Source organism: Eumetopias jubatus, unplaced genomic scaffold (assembly GCF_037043125.1).
Source record: "Eumetopias jubatus isolate StellerSeaLion01/CBP00866 unplaced genomic scaffold, mEumJub1_p1.0 scaffold_10, whole genome shotgun sequence".
NCBI classification, from domain to species: domain Eukaryota; kingdom Metazoa; phylum Chordata; class Mammalia; order Carnivora; family Otariidae; genus Eumetopias; species Eumetopias jubatus.
Window position 1 is genome coordinate 105,309,308 of NW_028274816.1, and position 19,192 is coordinate 105,328,499.

Consider the following 19,192-nt stretch of genomic DNA (forward strand, 5'->3'; position numbering starts at 1 on the left):
AAGGAATCAGGTTGACGGGAAGGGACGGATGCCCCTGGGGGACCACAACAGACAGTGCCAACAGCACGGTCAGCAGGGCAGCCACTGCTGGAGAGGGCCAGGCAGCGGCCCCCACCAAGACTGTCATTGTGGGTGATGCCCCACCAGGGCGGGACCCAAGGGTCTGGAGGCACCGTGCGTAACACAAAATCCCCAGCTTGCAGAGTCTCTGGATCAGGAGCAGGTCTGCAGCAGTGACCAGATGGCTGTTAGAAAGGGCTAGCTGGAGCCAACTTAGGTACCCCCGGCCTCCCTTTCTGAGCACCTCTTCTGCCAGAGTACTGTGTTCAGCTCAGTACTTGATTCTAATTAAAAATCAACTCTTAAGGTCTAAACATGGGACACCTGGGTGGCCCAGTCAGTTAAGCATCCAACTCTTGATTTTTGGCTCAGGGTCTTGAGATCGAGCCCTGCGTAGGGCTCTGCACTCAGCGCAGAATCTGCTTGAGATTCTCTCTCTCCCTCTGTTCCTTCCCCCGTTTGGGCGCATGGGCTCCCTTAATAAATAAAATCGTAAAAAAAAAAAAGTCTAAACCTCATTAAAATGAATGCAAAATGGACAGACAGCTTTAAGGACAGTGACGCTGCTTTCTCGAAAGTGAGTTTTAATGGTGGGGCATCAGGCATCGCCAGCAGGTGAAGGATGCAGTGCAGGATTCTTTGATCCAGAAAGGATGTGGGCCACCTCCCCCACCCAGGCCTTGGTTTACCCCACAGGATCTTACACATCCTTTGGGAGATGCCTGTTCTCTTGGCCATTCAGAACCTCAGCACGGCTCCTGCTGCCCCAGGAGGGTGCTGTTGGCACCCGACAGGGTTCTGGGAGTCAGGGAGGGCACTGAGCAGCACTGGCGAGACTGGCTCTGACATCCACGAGCCTCAGGGGCCTTTTAATTCACTTCCTATTGATCGAGCATCCCTGGAGCACATAGCACCGAGCTGGGCACTGTGGGAAATTGGTCCTGGACCAGGCCACAGAAAAGCTGCAGATCGTCATTACTAGAGTGGTGCCTGTCCAAGACTAAGGAAGCTGTGGCGCTGCCCCAGGTCTGGGAGGAAAGCTCGACAGCCATCTTCCCTACTCCAATCAAGGACAAGGGCAGGCTTCCAGTTAAACATTCTCTCTCCTTCATTAGGAACTTCTGGTTCTCCAAGATTGGGATGAGGCCTCCCACTCGAGAGCCTCCAGACCCCCTCATTAATACAGAATTCTGGTTTGGCCCAGCTCTTGCTCAGAATCACCTGGGACATGTTGGCTACCGGGCAAAGTTGGCAGCTACCTTCAAAAGGACAAACATGTGAGAGATGCCATTTGTGGGATTGGTCCAGGGAGGTAAGGGACCTGGACATGGAAAGAGGAAGGATTTTCTAGGAGGGGAAGTGAGAATCAGAAGCAGCCCTGAGAATAAGTCTACACGGAGGATAAGCTTGCAAACAGCAAAACCGAGAAAGTAAAATGTGTTTCATTTTATCATCAAGCAGTGCTCACAACCTTTCCATAACGTGACACACCCTGAGGGTGGAGAATTAACACTCAGGCACACCCCAGACCCTAATGAGGAAGCTTGAGGGCAGGAAATCCAGGGCATGGTCTTCAGAGCAGAGACAGCCTGGTTCAAGCACCTGTTCGGTCTCTTATTAGCTGCATGACCTTGGGCAGACTCCTGAACTTCTCTGTGAAATGGGGGATGTTAGGGTGACATGGTGAGAAGAGTGGAGGTGTGTCAAGTGGTGAGCACGGAGCCTGGCTCTCAACAGATGCCACTCTCGGCACAAGTACCGAGGGGGACTATTGCAGCACGGTGGGCCCACGAGGGGGTAGGCCGGGAGACACGTGCAGCAAGGGACAGCAGACATGGAGGCAGAGGGCAACCTCATCATCTGATCAGTTTCTCTGCCCTGGACCCGGAGAGCCAAAAGCCCGCTCCTGTTAGGTCCCAGGGTGGGAACACTAGGGACAAAGACAGCGATTCAGAGCCTCCATTCGGAAATGGGGTGTCTCTGCATCCCTGGGTGGCCCTGCATCTGAGGAAGTCGGGGTCAGTGAAGTCAGGTCACGAATGCCACTCCCCACCCCAAATGCTTCCACATTTCTGACTGATGGATGAGGGCGCAGGCGACAGGGGTAGAGTGTGTTTATGGGCAGACTGGGTACAACAAGCTGGCTAGGAGTTCGGAACAGGGTCAGGAGAAGCAGGCTGCCCACTGGCTGGCGCGACGGAGTCCCCCTCCTGTTGCTGTCTCATGTACTGGTCCAGCAGGGCTGTCAGCTGGAAGGGCTGGTGCTGAAGCAACAGGTGGGTCTGGGCCATGCGGAAGGTGAGTCCTCCTACCAGCTCCCCCTGCACCATGGCCAGGCTGGGAAGCTGGGAGTAGTTGATGAAGCCCTGCCTGCTGAGGATGGTGCCGTCGATGCAGCCACCTGGAAGAACACAGGCTCAGCGGGGCCCCCACAAATGCCTCTCTCCGCTGAAACCAACGGTCCAACTCAAGGTTCCAACGCATGCTCTGTCACCCTCCTCCAGCTCCAAGCCTTCCCCCAAATCTGGCTCCCACACCTGTCCCACCCAACTCCCCCTCAGTCTGGGACTGATCCCCTCCCTTCCTTCCTAACTCTTCCCTAGAAAACACTCACATAAGACATCCACCAGGCCCACCCCCAACTAAGTCATGGTTTCCTAAACCTTCTTAACCAGAGGGCCGCCTGGGTGGCTCAGTCAGTTGAGCATCTGCCCTCGGCTCAGGTCACGATCCCAGGTCCTAGGATTAAGCCCCGCATCGGGCTCCCTGCTCAGCGGGGAGCCTGCTTCTCCCTCTCCCACTCCCCCTGCTTGTGTTCTCTCTCTCGCTGTGTCTCTGTCAAATAAATAAATACAATCTTTAAAAACAAACAAACAAATGGTGCTACTGACTCAGTCCCCATCCATGAGAGGCTGTCCCCGCAAGGAGGTCCACAGTTTTACCCACATGTACTTAGCAGATGGCACCAGGCTGCGGTAGCACCCACTCCCCTTCACCCCCATCCTCAACCCGCAAGGGTGCTTGCTCACCGAGCAGTGGCAGGAAAGGCACACCCTTTAAGATTCGCACCATCTCCTTGACCTTGGGCTCCTCGCTGACCAGCAGGAAGTTGTGCCCCACAAAGAGGGGCAGCAGGTTTTGGTACTTGGAATCCTCTAGGAAGGGCTTCAGAACCTGGAACAGCAGGAAAGAGGGCTTCCTGGGGACAAGTGCGAGGAAGGGCTGCCCACCCTGATCACAGGCCAAGTCAGGCTGAGGTTGCAAGCCGACAGTCTCCTCGGTCCCAAACCACAGCGTAGGCACTAGACTGGAGGGTTGCTTGCAGTGGGAGGGTCGAACACACCCAATCTGGGGAGGGGCCCCCTGTGGTCCGAGTTGGCAGGGGTGGGGGAACAGGGTACGCGCACCAGAGGGCTGCTCCCTACCTGGGTGGGGAAGATCTTCATCAGGATCTTGTGCTTCCGCAGCCGGTGCCGTATGAGAAGCTTGTCCTCCGCACTCAGAGCCACATTCTGACAGACAGCTATCATTCGGTTCTCTTGGAATACTGCATCTAGCTCCCGACGGAGGAGCCGGATAAGGCCTGTCTCCTATAGTCAGGAAGGGATGACCAAGGGGACATCAGCTGCCCTTCTCCTTGTCCCCCTTTCTCCCTGGGGGACGGGTGCTGGGGCTCCCAGTGATGCCCAAACGTGGGAAACTTCAAGTCCTTTCAAGACAAGAGAGATACTCTCCCCTACCTCCACCTGCTTGGATAACCTTCACATAATTTTGGGGAGACAAGTAAAGAAAGAAGGATATCCAGGAGGCCCGTCTGATCCAGAGCCCAAAATGCCAAGCAGAATCAAGTGCACATTTCATTTTAAAGCACCTGGCCCACAGGGTCAAAGAGCAGAAGTAATGATGTGGAGGGCTGGGTCCTGGAGGGCTACTTCCTTATGGCTTCAGAGACAAGATCACTTCAATCCACCATCCCAGCATCAAGGATAGGCAGTGTCCTCCTTACCTCCTGTGGGGGACTGGGAGGACATGGTAGGCATCTCGGGTTGACCACGGGTTTTGGGGGGATATACTCAGTCAGAGCCATCAGCTTCTGCCGCTGGAAGTGCATCACACGACGATGGCGGGTAACAGCCTTGGAGCCACAACGGACAGTCTGGAGGGTGGGCAGCCGGCCTGGGAGGGGAAATGGCAACTCTGTGACGTGCAGTCTCTAGGAGTCCTTAGTTGGCCTCAGATGGCAAAAAAGCCCACCTCTGGGCAAGACAACCACGGCTCAGAGAGCTAGACTCAGCACAAGAGTGGGACAAGGAATTGTCTGTTAGGAATCCTAAATCCCCCAAACTCCCCTTCCCTTTAATGGGTGACCTTAAGTCCTTTGAGGCTCCCATTTCTCCAGCTCTTCTAGATGCACAGAGACGGGAGAAAAAGATGAGAACAAGGAAGAAAGTATATTTGAACACATTAAAAAAGGAGCAGAGGGTTGAGCAAATTTTTTTTTAAGATTTTATTTATTTATTTGAGAGAGAGTAATGGAGAACGCGAGTGGGGGTGGAGGGGCAGAGGGAGAGAAGCAGACTCCCCGCTGAGCAGGGAGCCTGACACGGGGCTCAATCCCAGGACCCCAGGATCATGACCTGAGCTGAAGGCAGATGCTTAACCCACTGAGCCACCCAGGCACCCCGCAAATTTTTTTTCTTAAATGGCCAAACAATAAATATTTTAAGTTTGAGAACCATACAGTCTGTCTCTACTACTCAACCATGCCATTGTATCATGAAAGCAATCCTAGACAATATGAAACAAGCAGACATGGCTGTATTCCAATAAAACTTTATTTATAAAACATAGTGATCAGTCCTGCCACAGTATGCCAAGCCCTGGTCTAAGCCAGTGGTTCTCAGGGTGTGCTCCCCGCACCCAGCCAGCAACATCGGCATCACCTGGGAACTTGTTAGAAACCCAAGTTCCCAGGGCCTGTCCTGGACCTACTGAGTCAGAAGCACTGGAGGGGAGCCCAGCAAAGAGCAGTTCTAAGAAGCCCTCTGGGTGCTGCAGGTACATGCTGAAGTCTGAAAACCACCACTCTAAGCACTGCTCTGAAGCCTTCGCCCATGATTTGAAGAGAGAAAAGAAGTTCCACGGCCCTCACAGCTCCCCCAAACAAGCCTCCCTTCCCTCCGTTCTTGTTTACAAGCATCGGTGGAGAGCACCCCTCAGAAGACAAGGGAGCCACTTGAAAGCTGTAAGCCTAAGTGACCCCTTCATCTTCAACAAAAGGACCCAGCTAGTGCTTCCCAGTTTCAGCCCTTCCCAAGATTGGGCTGGGGTCTCAGGGAAAAGTTCAGCTAGAAGGTGGCTCTAAAAAAGAGCATGGAGGTTTGCTGGGGTTAGAGGTTTTATTGCCAGCAGCCACAAAACCTAAGTTAAGAACACAGGTTTCGGATCAGATGGAACCGGATTTTTTTTTTTTTTTTCCTGAGAAAAAGGCAGGGGTTGGGCAGAGGGAAAGCGAGAATGACAAGCAGGCTCCACGCTCAGCAGCACCGAGCCCAACGCAGGGCTCAGTCTCACAACCCTGAGTTCAGGACCAGAGCTAAAACCAAGAGCCGGATGCTTAAATCGACTAGGCCACCCAGGCACCCCACAGATGGAACCAGATTTTAATCTCTTCTGCCACTTACTAGCTGTGACCTTGACCAGTCACTCAACTGGTCTAAACTTGAATTTCTTCACCTGTAAAGAGGAGATGATAATGATTTCATGACTGCTCTAAGATTTAAATGAGCTAATACATGTCAATCATTTACCACTGTGCCTGGCCTATATTATGTGCGCAAATCATTCATGAAACAAATGTCTATTGCATGCCTACTAATGCCAGGCACCACGCCACCTGCTGGCTATACTGAATGAACACGGTTCTGCTCTTACGGAGTTTGAAGTCTAATACCGGAGACAACACATAAACCAATGCAAAATTACAGACTGTGAGAGTGAAAGGAGTCCATAAACAAGCTGCAAAATACAGATTTAACAGGGGAAACCTGCTTTGCAGAAGGTGGCCAGGGCAGACCTGAGCAGGTGACATTTAGGCTGACACCGTGGAAAGGTGGCACGGCGCCAAGGTCGGGGCGGGCAGTGGTTCAAGCAAAGGAAACTGGAGGCGACCAAGAGCTGGGTGGTGCATTACAGAAACCCAGAGAAGGAAGGTGGACTCGGGCGGAGGGAAGAAAGACTGTGGTTGTCGCCGACGCTGTTGCTGCACTGCGCCTACTACTAGTGTCTGCAGTCACAGGGAATTTTAGACGGAGGAAGGCGGCCAGCGATCTAGCTGGGGCCAGGGGTCATCGGGAGCTGTCTGGAGTTAAGAGACTGTGGGAGAGGATCAGTAGTGGAGGAGGGGAGACAGAACTAGAGAGCACCGGCCGGAACGCGCCGTGAGGACCTGGGCCGCTCCTTACCCGCCTGGGGCAGGAGACCCCCTCGCAGCATCCCAGCCACGGCCGCAGCCATCGCCACCGGAAGAACAGACGGGAGCCGGGAGAGACAGAAGGACCTAAGGATTGTGGGAAATCCTGGGGCCGGAAGCAGCCGGCAGATACGTCGGCTGGAGCACTAATCCGCATGCGCTGAGCCCGGTGCCTGAGAGCCCGCCCTCCCCGACGCCTGGCCTGGCGTCCAGTCTCCTAGCAACGACGCTTAGACTCGGGCACAGCTCTTTGGATCCGCACCCGCCACTCTCTACCCACAATTCCCCAGTTTTACCAGCCCCTTTGCACCCCTCGAACTCCGGAGCCCCTGCCTCGATTTACTTTTGTCTTCTACCCCACCTCATTAATAATTGGCCCTGAATCAACCACTTTCCCTTGTCCTTCGAGTCTCCGAGCTTCTCTCTCCTCATACCATCCTGGGTTCCGCCATACCCGGGACTGTACAAGTTGGTCAGCTTCCCTTCGTTCTAATCCCATGCCAGGCCAGTAACCTTTAAATCATGCCCGGAGGTGAGTAGGGGATGGGGTGGTGAGTAGAACAGTTGGATAACAGTAGGGTCAGGCTTCCAAGAATAAGAAATGTTAACAACCGGACTCATCTTTTCACAGCTAAGCTTGCCCAGAGTCCAGAGGAAGGGGGAGTGTGCATTACTGAAGCCCTTATCACTAAGCGGAACTTGGCCTTCCCTGAGGATGAGGATCTGTCAGAGAAGATGTGAGTGCCAGGGCGGGAGAAAAGGGGTGCTGGACGATTGAAACACACAGGATGACCGGTCCCCTGAGCTGTACTGGTTTGTCAACTCATCTTTGTCCCTCTTTTTACTTACTCCATGCATTCAGTCAGTGGTCATGTCCAATTGATTTTGCCTCCTTAAACATTACTCTATTGCTTTTTTACCATGCCCAGTCAACTGCCTTAAATAAGGCTCTTAAGCCATCACCTCTCAACAAACTCCTAATTAGTCTCCACGCCCCCAGTCCTGGATCCCCCGTGCCGTTGCCAAAATGATCCTTTTAAATGATAAATCTGATCAGGCACACCCTGATAGAACCTTCCTTGGCTCTCTCGTACTTCCAGAATAAAATCCAAATGCCTTAGTGTGAGTTGACCTCTGATGCCTTTTCAGCCTTATTTCTTGCTGTTCACAATTCCTCTAAGACCCCACGTTTTCACACCTTAGCACCTTACCTCTTAGATTGGTGCTGAGCAGCATCACCTGGGAGGTTGTTAGTAATGAAGACACTCAGGCCCACCCCAGACTTACTTAACTGAAATCTGCATTTTTACAAGAACCCCCAAGGGACTTCTGGGCGTATTAAAGTTGGAGAAAGCCTGGATTAGCACATACTGTTCCTTCTTTTTGACATGCCTTCTCCTCATCACCTTCTCACCTTCCCAGCCAACTTCTACTTGTATGTCACCTCCTCCAAGAAGCATTCCCTGTCCCCCGATTCAGGACTGAGTGCACAGTTCAGGCACTCCTTTAGTCCCCTGTACTCGTGTCTGTGATCCACTTGTCGTAGACGTTTGGCCTGCTTCCCTAATAGTGATGGGCAGGGACTCTCATTTGTCTCTAGTGGGCAGTAAATGCCGTGGGATGAATGAGTGAATGGAACAAGTGCTTTTCCTTCCATGGACCACTGAAAAGGGAAGTGAGGAAGGATCCTCCTGCAGAGATTGTCTCATCTCTGCCCTGGCCCCTGCCTCCACCATCCACGCTGGCCCAAGGAAGGCTTCCCTTGTGTTCTCTTGCTCAGAGTCTCTCCAGGAACCATAAGCTGCTATCACCCATTTCCCAGTCCAAGGGCCCTCTACTCCTCTCACCCTCTGATCCTTCCCAGTGCTACTGACCAAGATCCAGGGCTCCCAGCCAACCAGGTTTCATGATCTGGACACCGGCTCATGAGTCAAGAAGTTGTTCGACATCTCATCAAAGGCGCTTTGCTTGAAACACCTTTCCTCCCCCCTCCCATCTTCCCTGCTGAGACACCGCAGCAAACACCGCTCCCTTACAACACCTGCTGACCGTTCTTCCAGGTTTCACACTCTGGCTGAACTGCAGACTGTCCGCCTGGACCGGGAGGGGATTACCACTATCGGGAACCTTGAGGGCCTCCAGAACCTTCACAGCCTTTATCTGCAAGCGGTAACTTCTTGCCTCCTGCCCTTCCTCCCCCTCCTTCACCCTTCTTCACCCTCTGTGGACCGAGTCTGTTTAATCCAAAAGCAACCGATCAGGTCATCTTGCCCATTCCCTGGCATTCAGGTAGGCAGACCTTCACTGAAACTGTTCCCAGATGGGGTGCCTGGCTGGCTTATCTGGGGAGCATGCACCTCTAGATCTCAGGGTTCTAAGTTCAAGCCCCACATTAGGTGTAGAGATTACTTAAAAGTAAAATCAGAAAGGAATGAAGGAAGGAAAGAGAGGAAAGAAGAAAGGAAGGAAGGAAGGAAGGAAGGAAGGAAAGAAAGAAAGAAAGAAAGAAAGAGAGAAAAAGAAAGAGAAAGAGAGAAAGAAGGGAAGGAAGGAAGGAAAGAAAGAAAGAGAAAAGAAAGAAGGAAAGAAAGAAACTATTCCTAGATGAATCAGGAATTCTGTTCAATTGAAAGACCAATCCTCCCAAAAGAGATCCGGAACATGCTCTTGAATCACTGTTTTTTGTCAGACACTTCTCTTGGTCTCAAAGTTCTTTTTAGTGTCTACCCTAAATCTCTCATGTTATATATACCTCGAGCCCATTTCCTGTTTTGAAGAAGTAGAAGAGGGAACCAGAAGATTCCTCTGCATCCTTCAGAACCTTGAAGGCTATTTGGTGGTGGTGGTGGTGGTGGTGATTCAGTCTCGTCCAGTTTGAATATACCCAGCTCCTTTAATCTTTCCGCATAGAAAGTTTACAAATCAAAGTAATGTATATTCATTACTCCCTGTGTGTACCTAAGCCACCACCAAGGCTTTTGCTATTTCCCCATGGCCCCTTGGTTTCCTTCTTATTTCCAGGCCCCTCTTTGGTTGTGGGGTGAGCAGGGTATACTTTAATGAAGCGTAGTCAGTCCCCAAGTTGACACCCTTCACCATCCACCCAGAGAAAGCAAATCATCCCCAGGTACTGAGAACCAGTTCAGGGAGCCCCGGGCGGGGGCGGGGGGGGGGGCGGGGCTGTCATTCCCAAAGTGCCAGCTCTCTGGCTGGGCCAGGAGACGTGGTCTACCCAGTTTCCCCAACTCGTTTGCTTTCTGCAGAATAAGATCCAGCGGATTGAGAACCTGGCCTGCATCCCCTCCTTGCGGTACGTGGTGTCAAGGCTCAGGCCCGGGGGAGGGGGGAGAGAGGGAGACCTGGTCACGCCCCAGAGATCTGGTGCAGACCTCTCCAAGCCTAATGTCTTGTCTGCTGAGGACCCAGCAAGCCCTGCTCTGCTTCCCCCACCCCAGGGGGCCATGGGTCCCCACTCATCATCGGGCTGCTTAGCCAGGGGCGCCGGGGGCCTGGTGCCCTCCTCCCTTCCTCCAGTGGTTCTGTGATTCAGCTCTGTCTCTGCACCCCTCCCTTCCCCCCGCAGCTTCCTGTCTCTGGCAGGAAACCAAATCAAGCAGGTGGAAAACCTCCGTGACCTCCCACATCTCCAGTTTCTGGACCTTTCTGAGAACCTGATAGAAACCCTGAAGCTGGGTAGGAAGGGCCTGGCCCCAGCTCATGGGATAAACCTCGTGTTGGGGGGCCCCCCTCCTCTCTGCCACCATCTCCCTATGCTTGCATTAGCAGCACAGCCTCTGGGGGTTCTGGGGAGGCTGTACAAAGAGGCAGTGGCTTTGGGCCAGAAGATGGCTGTGACACCCTCCTTCCCCTCTCCCTGGTGTGTGCAGATGAGTTCCCCCAGAGCCTTCTCATCCTCAACCTGACTGGAAATGGCTGCACCAACCAGGACAGGTACAGGTGAGGAGGACCTGAGGGCGGGAAGAAATGGGGCATGGCCAAGCTCCTCCTCCTACCTCCACATGCTCTCCCTCTCAGCCTGCAGACCCGGGGTCCCCATCCATGGCACCTTCTCTGCCACCCCAGCTCAAGTGGGACGCCTTTTCTCTCCCACCCCGAGGTCCACACGGAGCCAGCCCTTAGCTCTTTGGGGCTGACCACAGGCCCATCTCCCTGCCTGCGAACCCCGATCCCTCCCAGTGTGGTTGCTGCAGCTTGTGTCTGGCTCCCCCAGGCTCCCCACTCATGGGTGCTCTCCTGGGGGGCCTCTGCTCTTCCCGCCCTGCAGAGAGCTGGTGACAGAAGCCCTGCCGCTGCTCCTGGACCTGGACAAGCAGCCTGTGTTAGAGCGCTGGACCTCGGATGAGGAGGAGAAAGCCTCGGGTGATGAGGAGGAGGAGTTCCCGGAGCTGAGTGGCCCGTTCTGCACAGAGCGAGGTGGCCCTGCTTTCCAAGCTTGCACCCTTCTTCCTAGAACTCCCCTCTGCCCCGTGGGGCACGGGGGAAGCTAAGATGGCAGTGGTGGCTAGGGAGGCAGCCCCAAGCCCAGAGCAGCATCTGGGTCAGAGACGGACAGTGCCACTGGGGCCAGGTGTCAGCCCGGCATGCAGGTGACACGTCCTCCCGACCCCAGCCCCAGGCCCCTCCCCACTGGGGATGGCAGTGGGTTTGTTTGCTCAGGGGTCAGCCAGAGACCTCCCACCAAGGGCCTTCCTGCCAAGCTTGGGGCTCCATCTACCACCTCCCATCTTGTCCCTCCCAGGCTTCCTCCAGGAGCTGGAACAGGAGATGGGCAGACACAAGGAGTGCAGACAACAGGCAGCCCTGACTGAGCACATTCTGAGGATGGAGACAAAGCCCGCCCTCACTGGCCTCCCCCTGCTGCCTGGGGGGCCCATGGCTAGGGACAGCAGTCCCTCTCTCACTCCCGGGCAAGGGAAGGAGACATCCTCCAAGCCCGCCTCCTTGCCACAAGCTACCTCTGCCAGCAAGAAACCCTGCCCTCTGGTTTCCAGCCAGCAAATCACTGTCCCGGCAAAGAAGGGGACCACAGCCCCCAAGGCCTCTGTGGCTGGGGCCTCTAGCACAACCAAAACTGTGACCAAAAGAATCAAGAAGTGAAGTGCAGCCCGTCCCTACCAGCAATACCCCAGGAACAAGGATTGGGGAAGAACAGGGCATGGGGTGGGGCCTCCCCTCCTTCTCAGACCCCTCCCCTGTGGCAGGAGCCTACCCCAGTAAAATGTCTCCCAGCCCTGAGTATGTCTTTCATTTTTTTTTTAAGATTTTTTATTTATTTATTTGACAGAAAGAGACATAGCGAGAGAGGGAACACAAGCAAGGGGAGTGGGAGAGGGAGAAGCAGGCTTCCCGCTGAGCAGGGAGCCCGACGCGGGGCTCGATCCCAGGACCCTGGGACCATGACCTGGGCCGAAGGCAGACACTTAACGATTGAGCCACCCAGGCGCCCCTAAGTATGTCTTTCATGTCGTTGGGGGGCATCTGAGGGGAAGCAAGCAGTCAAGGCAGTGGGAAGGAGTCACAGAAATACAGATCCCAACTCTAAAGAACACGTTTCTGGACCTTTCGGGAACTACCCAAAGGACTGGCCCACCTCAGGTCCTCCACCTGGCTGCCTGGGCCCTGAGCGGGCCTCGCCCTGAGGAAGATGCCGTCCTCCAGGGCACATCTCACTGCCGCCCTTAGGGAGTGCCCTCCCAAGGTTCGAGCCAAGGACCAAAAACCCGTGGTTCTAATTCTCCCCTAAATGGTAGCCCCATATTGTGCCAGGCGTGTTCTCTTGTTCACACCCGCTCACACACCTGGGGAGACCACCTCTCCTCACACGCCCCTGCCACAACGTTCTCCATCTAGTTCCCATCCCCCAAGTGAGAAGACTGTGCTGCCCAGCAAGACGACCAGAGGCCCTGCAGTCAGCTCAGGGCTGCGCTTTGCCCTCACTTGGCTCTCCCATCGCCACTAGACCAGGGATCACGTTCACTGAACCGCGAAGTAACATTATTAAGCCAAAGGCCGAGCTGGCCGCGCAGAACAAGGCCGAGGGCAGTGAAGGGCTTGTGCTGCGATCCTGCTGCCCCAGGGGCCCTGTGCCCACCCCAGGCCAGGAGGCACCGCGGCGCTCAGGCGTACACCTGGCCCTCCCTCTCCACAAAGGCCTGGAAGAGGGTGGCCAGCTCCTGCGGCGGTGGGGCCCACTCCCCGGCCAGCAGTCCCCGTGCAGCCTCCAGGCCTTCCTGCTCCAGATCCCGCTGCTTCTGCCGGAGCTGCTGCCCCCGATCCTGCCCAGGAAAGGTGGAGATGAGAGGCCCCCAGGACAGGCTTCCCTCTGGATCCAGGGGAGATCCCTGCCATGTCCCACACAGCAGGAGAAAGGACAGGGTCCCCGACATTTTCCTGGGCAGCTAGCTTTGAAGGCAGAGACTCCTCTCCCCAACTCTAGAGTCTCTCCTCCACTCCCAGTCCCCCTCGTATTTCCAGAATCCCGATTGGGGGCGGGGGGGTGAAGTGAGTCATGCCCCCAGAGTAGCCCCTAGTCCCTGGGGGTACCTGCTCACGCTCCATCAGCCCCAGAGCCACCTGGTGTCCGCGGTAGAGGGTGTGCCGCCGATCCACCTGAGTCTGGAATCGGGGCTGGGTCCGAACAGGGTCCTGTGCTCCAAAAGTGGGGGACAGCACCTGGGGGGCCTGGGCCGCCCCTGCCCCGAAGATGAAAGGTTTGAACACTGACCTAATGGGACAGAGATGGAAGGAGCAAAGGTTATTACATCCCCCATCCCCCCCACCTGGGTTGCCCACCCTCATTCCCCTCACCTGGATGGGTCTGGCGTGGCGGTGAGGAAGTGGACACAGGGCTGTGTGGGGTCCCGGGGCAGGATGGACACCATGCTGGCCGTGGTGCGAAAGCCTCCTGAGTCCATGCAGATGCCACTCTCCTTGTTCCTGAGGATGCCCATCATCACCTCTGCCGTGATGCCCCCTGCGAAGGAGGACAGGCTGAGGGGGCCCCCAGGGCAGAAGGGGGACCTCTGGCCTTGGGTCAAAGCCGTGGGAGAGGAGAAGGGCTGGCACTGCCGAGGCTCTCCAGCCCTCAGCCCACCACCATCCGCTCACTGACCTCTTTGCTGCTGCAGCAGCTCCTGCCCAGCCTGGAAGCGGGCTTTGGCAGCCTCCATGCGCACAGGCTGCTGGGTCAGGGAGAAGACCTGAGCGAAGTCAAAAGTGCCCTGCCCACCCCACCAGCCCTGGGCCAGGGCGTGGGTCCGCAGCTCCGAGTGTTCGGCCGAGATGTCCGTGCCAATGCTCAACTGGTTGGAGATGTTGCGGGCCCCCTCTGTGGAGGAGGCGGGGGGTGGGGGGGGGTGGCTCATTTATCATGAAGCACCTGCTCTGTGCCAGGTGCCGAGAACATGATGGTGAAGAGAACAGTCCTGCCCTCGTGGGGAGGGAGACAGACAAAAGGATCACAGAAATAAATGTGAACTTGCAGCTGTGGTGAGTGCAGTGAAGAGGCACCTGCTTGCATATAAGGGGGGAACCTGACTGCCTGGGAGTCCAGGAAGGCTCCCCAGAGGAAGTGGCAGGCTAGAGCACAAGAGGACCTAAGCAAGTGAAGGGGGAAGCAAGGGTCCTGCCCTGCCCTGCCCCCATCCCACCCCCTCCCAAGGCTGGCAAAACGGGACACCCCCGGGAGGCAAGCCCCGGTGCCGGGCCCTCACCCTGAATCCTCTGTGCGGCCCACAGCCTCCCCGCCGTCTCCAGTACCCATGCCTCAGTCCGGTCAGCCAGCAGGAAAGTGTTGTGGTAGCAGAATGGTGCGGGGTCCTCCCGGCAGCTGCCCCCTTGCCCGTAGCGCTCCAGCAAGCCTGTGATCACGTGCAAGGCCTCCAGGGCAGAGCGGCTCCGTTCTAAAGCCAGCCTGGCCACGAAGAGAGGGGCAGGGACCAGAAGGGCAGTGAGGTACTGGTGGCGGGTGACGGAAGCCCCAGCGGACAGACGCAGCCCAGAGAGGGCCCTGCCACACAATCTGCAGACAGCGGTTGTATGGAGTGCAGTGAGGCCAGAGGTTTCCTGTTCTGCTCTGAGGGTCCCATGAAGAGGCCCAAAACATGGTCTGAGAGAGAGAAGCGCACTAAGTCCCCCAGCCTCCCTTCAACCACAGCTGCTCTACTTTTACTGGCTTTATACATTGGGGCTCCGTATGAGATTCCATTTGGGAAAGAAAAAAAAAAAGGCACTTCTGTTGAAAAAAGAAATGTGAAACCACTGCCCTATTTCTGGGCCAGGAGAGGCCCAGAAGTGGCCACACTTGGGAGCTCCTTACCAGACTGGAGAGATGGGGCCCCGGGAGAGAGGAGGAGCAGGGACAGCCTCTCTGGGGATGGCGAGGGGGACACAAAGATGGAGGGCCCTGTGACCCAGCTTGGGGGAGGAGGGGGATGGCCTGGGTCAGTACTCAGCTCTCAGACTTCCAGTGCATAGCGATGAGGGAGGGCAGGGTCCCTACCTGAGCAGATCCATGCCCAGCAGAGCTTCCCCCTCGTCAACTGGCTCCTTGGTCCACACTGCCTCATTGCCAATACAGACGCCATGCTCATTGGCGCCCATCTCAGCCCCCCACAGCCAAGAAGGGCGGCTCAGGATCACAGCGTGAGTCTTTGACACCTGTTCCACCTCAATGTAGGTGCACTGCAGGTAAGGGGGGAGAAAGGGAGAGTCCACTCAGAAAGGGTTTTGGTATTCCCATTTTGCAGACGAGGAGGCTAAAAAGAGGCTAGGGCCAGGTTGGTAGACAAGAAGGTCATGCTCTTTCCAGCACCTGTGGCGACTTTCGGGGCCTGAGGAGCAGAGGAGAAAGGTCTTAGACGGATGCCTAGATCTGCCACAGCTCCTGACACGTCCATAAGGCCTAACCCACCTGGAGCCGGCTCCCAGGGGCGTGGGTGCTTGCCGGTACAAACACCACCTCTTGCACTTCGTCCCGGGGCCGGTCAGAGTTCTTGGCAAAGATCACCGCGGGGAGGGCCGAGGCCGGGGGTACCGAGACAAAGCAATCGCAGGAACACGGGGTGTCGGGGTTCCACGAAGCCATCTGGGGAGAGGTGGAGATGAGTGCGTCCCCCTCGAGCCACCTCTCCACCATCCTGACCAGGGCTCAGCCCCTGGGAGCCCCTCTCCCAACACGTGTCAACAGACACTCGGAGGACACTGCCGTTGGATTCGGGACGCTCAGCACCGCACACACTCCATGCGCGGCAGAGGCACCGGCTCTCGGTCACGGGCTCCGGGCTCCAGGCTCGGGGCTCAGCAGGAGGGCGCAGAGCGCACGCTCCCAGGGCCCTACCGGGAGCCCGGCCCTCGGGTGCAGTCGCGGGACCCCCCTCCCTCGCCACCCAACCCCTCCAAGAGTCTCACACCCCTCTTCTGTCCTCCCTTCCTCTCTTCCCCCCTTCCCCCGATACGGTGTGCCCCTCACCCTCTCTCCCTCCAAGATCCCCGGCTTAGTCCCGAGCGCCACCGCCTCCGCTTCGGGTCATTGGGCGGAGGCTCCCAGGTGACCTGGAAGGCTTTGGCCCGGGGGGCGGAGCCAGAACGAAGCGCTTGCAGTTCTTCCGTTTTCCACCAGGGCGCGCGCCAGCACTGCTTCTTGGAGCGGAGCGGCCTCGGAAACCGTGCTAGGCTGCCTGTTCTGGCCCGCGCCGCTTTCAGTCCGGAGAAAGGCTGAGACGAAGCGGGGGGCACTTCGAATGCGGTCAATGTGGGGAGCGGGAGCTGGGGGTGGAAAGAAGCCCACGTGAAAAGAGAGGAAAGAAAAACCGGGCAGATCTGTTAGACAGCGCGGATTGCTAGGGCATCTGGAGGAAAAAACTCAGCTACTTGTGTCCTGGTTTGAATTACCCAAAGGTGCGACCTACCCCCAGCCCCCACCAGGGCGTAAGATCTGTCAGATTGTCACAGGGCAGGAGGTGTAGGGGTAACTTAAGTTAATGCATTTTTTTTAAACGCACATATGCTCAAAACCCACCCAACCCACAAAAGATGGATTCCGCCCCACAGTGCTCAAACTCCTACGAAGATAGCTTTGAAAGGAAATTTGAAAATTTCTAGTCCAAAGATTTGGTGCCTTTACCTATAGTGAAACTGAAACAGCAAAGAAGTCTTGGCCAAGGGGGCACATATTGATGTGTGGGTGGACTCTGATCCCAAATGTTCTGCTTTCCGGGTCATTTTCCTCTATCAACCCTCTCCGTAACCAGCATTTAAGCAAATGCATCTCACTCCTTTTGCTCTGTGGAGCCCTCCAGGAATGGGGACAGGAGAGATATTGCAGATTATCCACTTCTCCCACGTCCATGCTGCCAACCAGTCAGGGCTACTTCTCAGAGCTCTGGCCACAGCATCCCAGCCTGGGGTCACTCCTGGGATGGGAATGAGGCCAAGGTTTCGAGGCAGGCTATGGGCAGGTGCACCAGATAAGGCTGTTGGGGGATCTGAAATCTGAGATATTTCCTAATTGCCTATAGGTATCCAAGGCTGATTCTGAAGAGGAAGCTCTCCCCCAAGGAGATGGTCTTCACTTTCAGAAGAGGCACTGCCACTTGCAGAGAAGAATTATCTAGAAGCTGGGCTGGAGGCAAGGAAGAGCATCACCTGAAACTCAGAACACTGGCATCTCATCTTACTTCTGCAATGGATCTGGAGTGTGTCTTTGGGCAGGTCACTTTTCCTTTGAGGGCCTCAGTTTCCCCAGTGGCAAAATGACCACACTGAACTAGTTCTGTGATTCTCAAGCACAGGTGGGGAGTGGAGGAGAGAGATTAGTTTTGAACCACACAACTCTCACTGCACAACAGAATACTTTCATACTCTGTCCGTGGACTGCCAGCATCAGCATCACCTGGAAGCTTATTAAAAATGCAGAATCTGGGGTGCCTGGGTGGCTCAGTTGGTTAAGAGGTTGACTCTGGATTTCCGCGCAGGTCCTAAGATTGAGCCCCTCGTTGAGCTCCGAGCTCAGCGGGGAGTCTGCTTCTCTCTCTCTCTCCCTCTGCCCCCCCCAAATAAATAAATAAATCTTTTTAAAAAGATGCAGAATCTTGGGCCCCACCTCAGACCTGGTGAGTCAGAAGCTGCATGTTAACAACACCCCCCCGTGTAAAGTTTGAAAAGCGCTGCTCTAATACGCCCCCATGGACATTACTTGTTGGGGTGCTGGAGAGTTAATCGGTGTCTTGAGAAACTCCATGGTGACTCGAATACGCCCTCTACAGGGTGAAGACAGCCAGACTGTTTGGTTCCTGAGATGCTTTTCAAACCCGCACTGCTAGGACGTGGAGCTGTCGAACTCTCCAGAGTTAAAGGAAAGTGAAGGCTGCTTCAGATGTGCTGTCGACGGGGAGGTGTCGTGAGGTTGCCATCGGAGGTCATTCCAGAAGCAAACGTCAAGGCTGTGTGCTGATGAATGTGAGCACCCAGAGCAGCGGGCAGCCCGGCCGGCCCCCCTCCTGCACATCACCGGCCGCCCGAGATGGGGCCGGGACCGGCCGGAGGAGCAGCGTGTGTCTGCGGGCCACAGCTCCGCCCCAGGCTGCAGTTCCCAGGCAGCCTGCTCCTCTGTCACTTTCCCATTCCTGATTTCATTCACCAACCCTCGAGGGCCGTACTCCCACCTCCCGAGAGAGGAGGTGGCCACTCAGAGAGGTTGTCCAAAGGGTGAGCCCACGTGGCCTGATTTCCCTAATTCCTCCCTGGCCCCTCCAGGGTCGTCTCAGCCTGGGGGCGCCAGATCTGAGGGGTCAGTGGTGGCCTTGGGCTCCCTGGGGGTGGGGGGGGTCAGGCCAGCCGAGCAGCATTGCTGCCAATGCGGGCCAGTGAGCAAACATCAGAGCCCCACCAAAGGCCCCCGCTAAGAATGCAGGTCAGCAGGAGGAGCTGCAAGAGGAGGAGGGGTGGCCCCAGCCCTGCCCAGACAGGCCCAGCCAGCGCCACAGCTGCCCTCCTGTCCCTGGGGGCAGCGATGGGCTACAGGAGGAAAGGGCTCCCCCAGGTTCCTGGGGTCTAAGTTCCGCAGAACCAAGAAGACAAAAGAGGCGCCCCACAGAGTGGGGCCGGCAAGAGGTCACGGGAACATAGGCCTGCCCCTCCTCCTCTGGGGCTTCTAAATCCAGGAGCAAGAGAAAGCAAAAAGCTACTCCCCCAAAACCAGTCTGCTTCCATCTGTAACCCCTAAATCATGCTGATACCCTCCCATCCCAAAGTGGCCTTAAACTTTGTGACCCCAGATTCTCCCAAACAGGTGATGCGATGAGCCAGTGTGGGTACCAGATTTGGCTCCAGGCGATTGGGTTAGGGGTGGAGTGGGGGAAACAGGAATCCCACTAGGGAAGATAACTGTGGCCAAAACGTAGGCTGGGAAGGTGAAAGAACACAATACTCTAGCCTGCCCTTTTGGAGCCCGAAACTGCTCTGCGGTCAACCTTCCTAGCTTTGGCCTCTGGACTCATGAGATTTTTTTACTCATTTCACCTGAATTAGGCACCTGCATAGCAGGCGTTGGGCAGCCCGGGAGAGTACATACAGATGGGCTGTTTCTGCACATCCCAGGCCGCCCGGTGGGTCCAGTGAGGGTGCGCTCGTGCGCACTGT

The 19,192-nt window shown here is 55.9% G+C and overlaps 3 protein-coding genes across 6 annotated transcripts; 1 reads left to right on the forward strand and 2 right to left on the reverse strand.

The window, feature by feature from the left end:
• Window positions 1-1,486: 1,486 nt before the first annotated feature.
• Window positions 1,487-6,628, reverse strand: MRPL10 (mitochondrial ribosomal protein L10). Its single transcript, XM_028089801.2, has 5 exons — window positions 6,525-6,628; window positions 4,067-4,236; window positions 3,486-3,650; window positions 3,090-3,234; window positions 1,487-2,461 (listed from the first exon to the last, which is right to left on the reverse strand). Exons 1-5 carry the CDS (start codon window positions 6,574-6,576, stop codon window positions 2,205-2,207), a joined length of 789 nt encoding a protein of 262 aa, XP_027945602.1. The 5' UTR covers window positions 6,577-6,628; the 3' UTR covers window positions 1,487-2,204.
• A 147-nt stretch (window positions 6,629-6,775) lies between these two features.
• Window positions 6,776-11,788, forward strand: LRRC46 (leucine rich repeat containing 46). Of its 2 annotated transcripts, none has more exons than XM_088028298.1 (8): window positions 6,776-7,064; window positions 7,164-7,269; window positions 8,551-8,701; window positions 9,796-9,842; window positions 10,116-10,225; window positions 10,420-10,489; window positions 10,818-10,969; window positions 11,223-11,788. In XM_088028298.1, exons 1-8 carry the CDS (start codon window positions 7,055-7,057, stop codon window positions 11,648-11,650), a joined length of 1,074 nt encoding a protein of 357 aa, XP_087884424.1. In that variant the 5' UTR covers window positions 6,776-7,054; the 3' UTR covers window positions 11,651-11,788. The 2 variants fall into 2 exon arrangements, with proteins under 2 accessions (XP_087884424.1, XP_027945601.1); XM_028089800.1 differs by having other exon boundaries at window positions 8,593-8,701; window positions 10,818-10,966; window positions 11,292-11,788.
• SCRN2 (secernin 2) lies at window positions 11,778-16,098 on the reverse strand. Of its 3 annotated transcripts, none has more exons than XM_028089797.2 (8): window positions 16,023-16,098; window positions 15,465-15,638; window positions 15,054-15,235; window positions 14,312-14,465; window positions 13,665-13,731; window positions 13,361-13,526; window positions 13,097-13,277; window positions 11,778-12,828 (listed from the first exon to the last, which is right to left on the reverse strand). In XM_028089797.2, exons 2-8 carry the CDS (start codon window positions 15,636-15,638, stop codon window positions 12,670-12,672), a joined length of 1,083 nt encoding a protein of 360 aa, XP_027945598.1. In that variant the 5' UTR covers window positions 16,023-16,098; the 3' UTR covers window positions 11,778-12,669. The 3 variants fall into 3 exon arrangements, with proteins under 3 accessions (XP_027945598.1, XP_027945597.1, XP_027945596.1); XM_028089796.2 differs by having other exon boundaries at window positions 13,665-13,854; XM_028089795.2 differs by having other exon boundaries at window positions 11,779-12,828; window positions 13,665-13,880; window positions 14,266-14,465.
• Window positions 16,099-19,192: the final 3,094 nt, after the last annotated feature.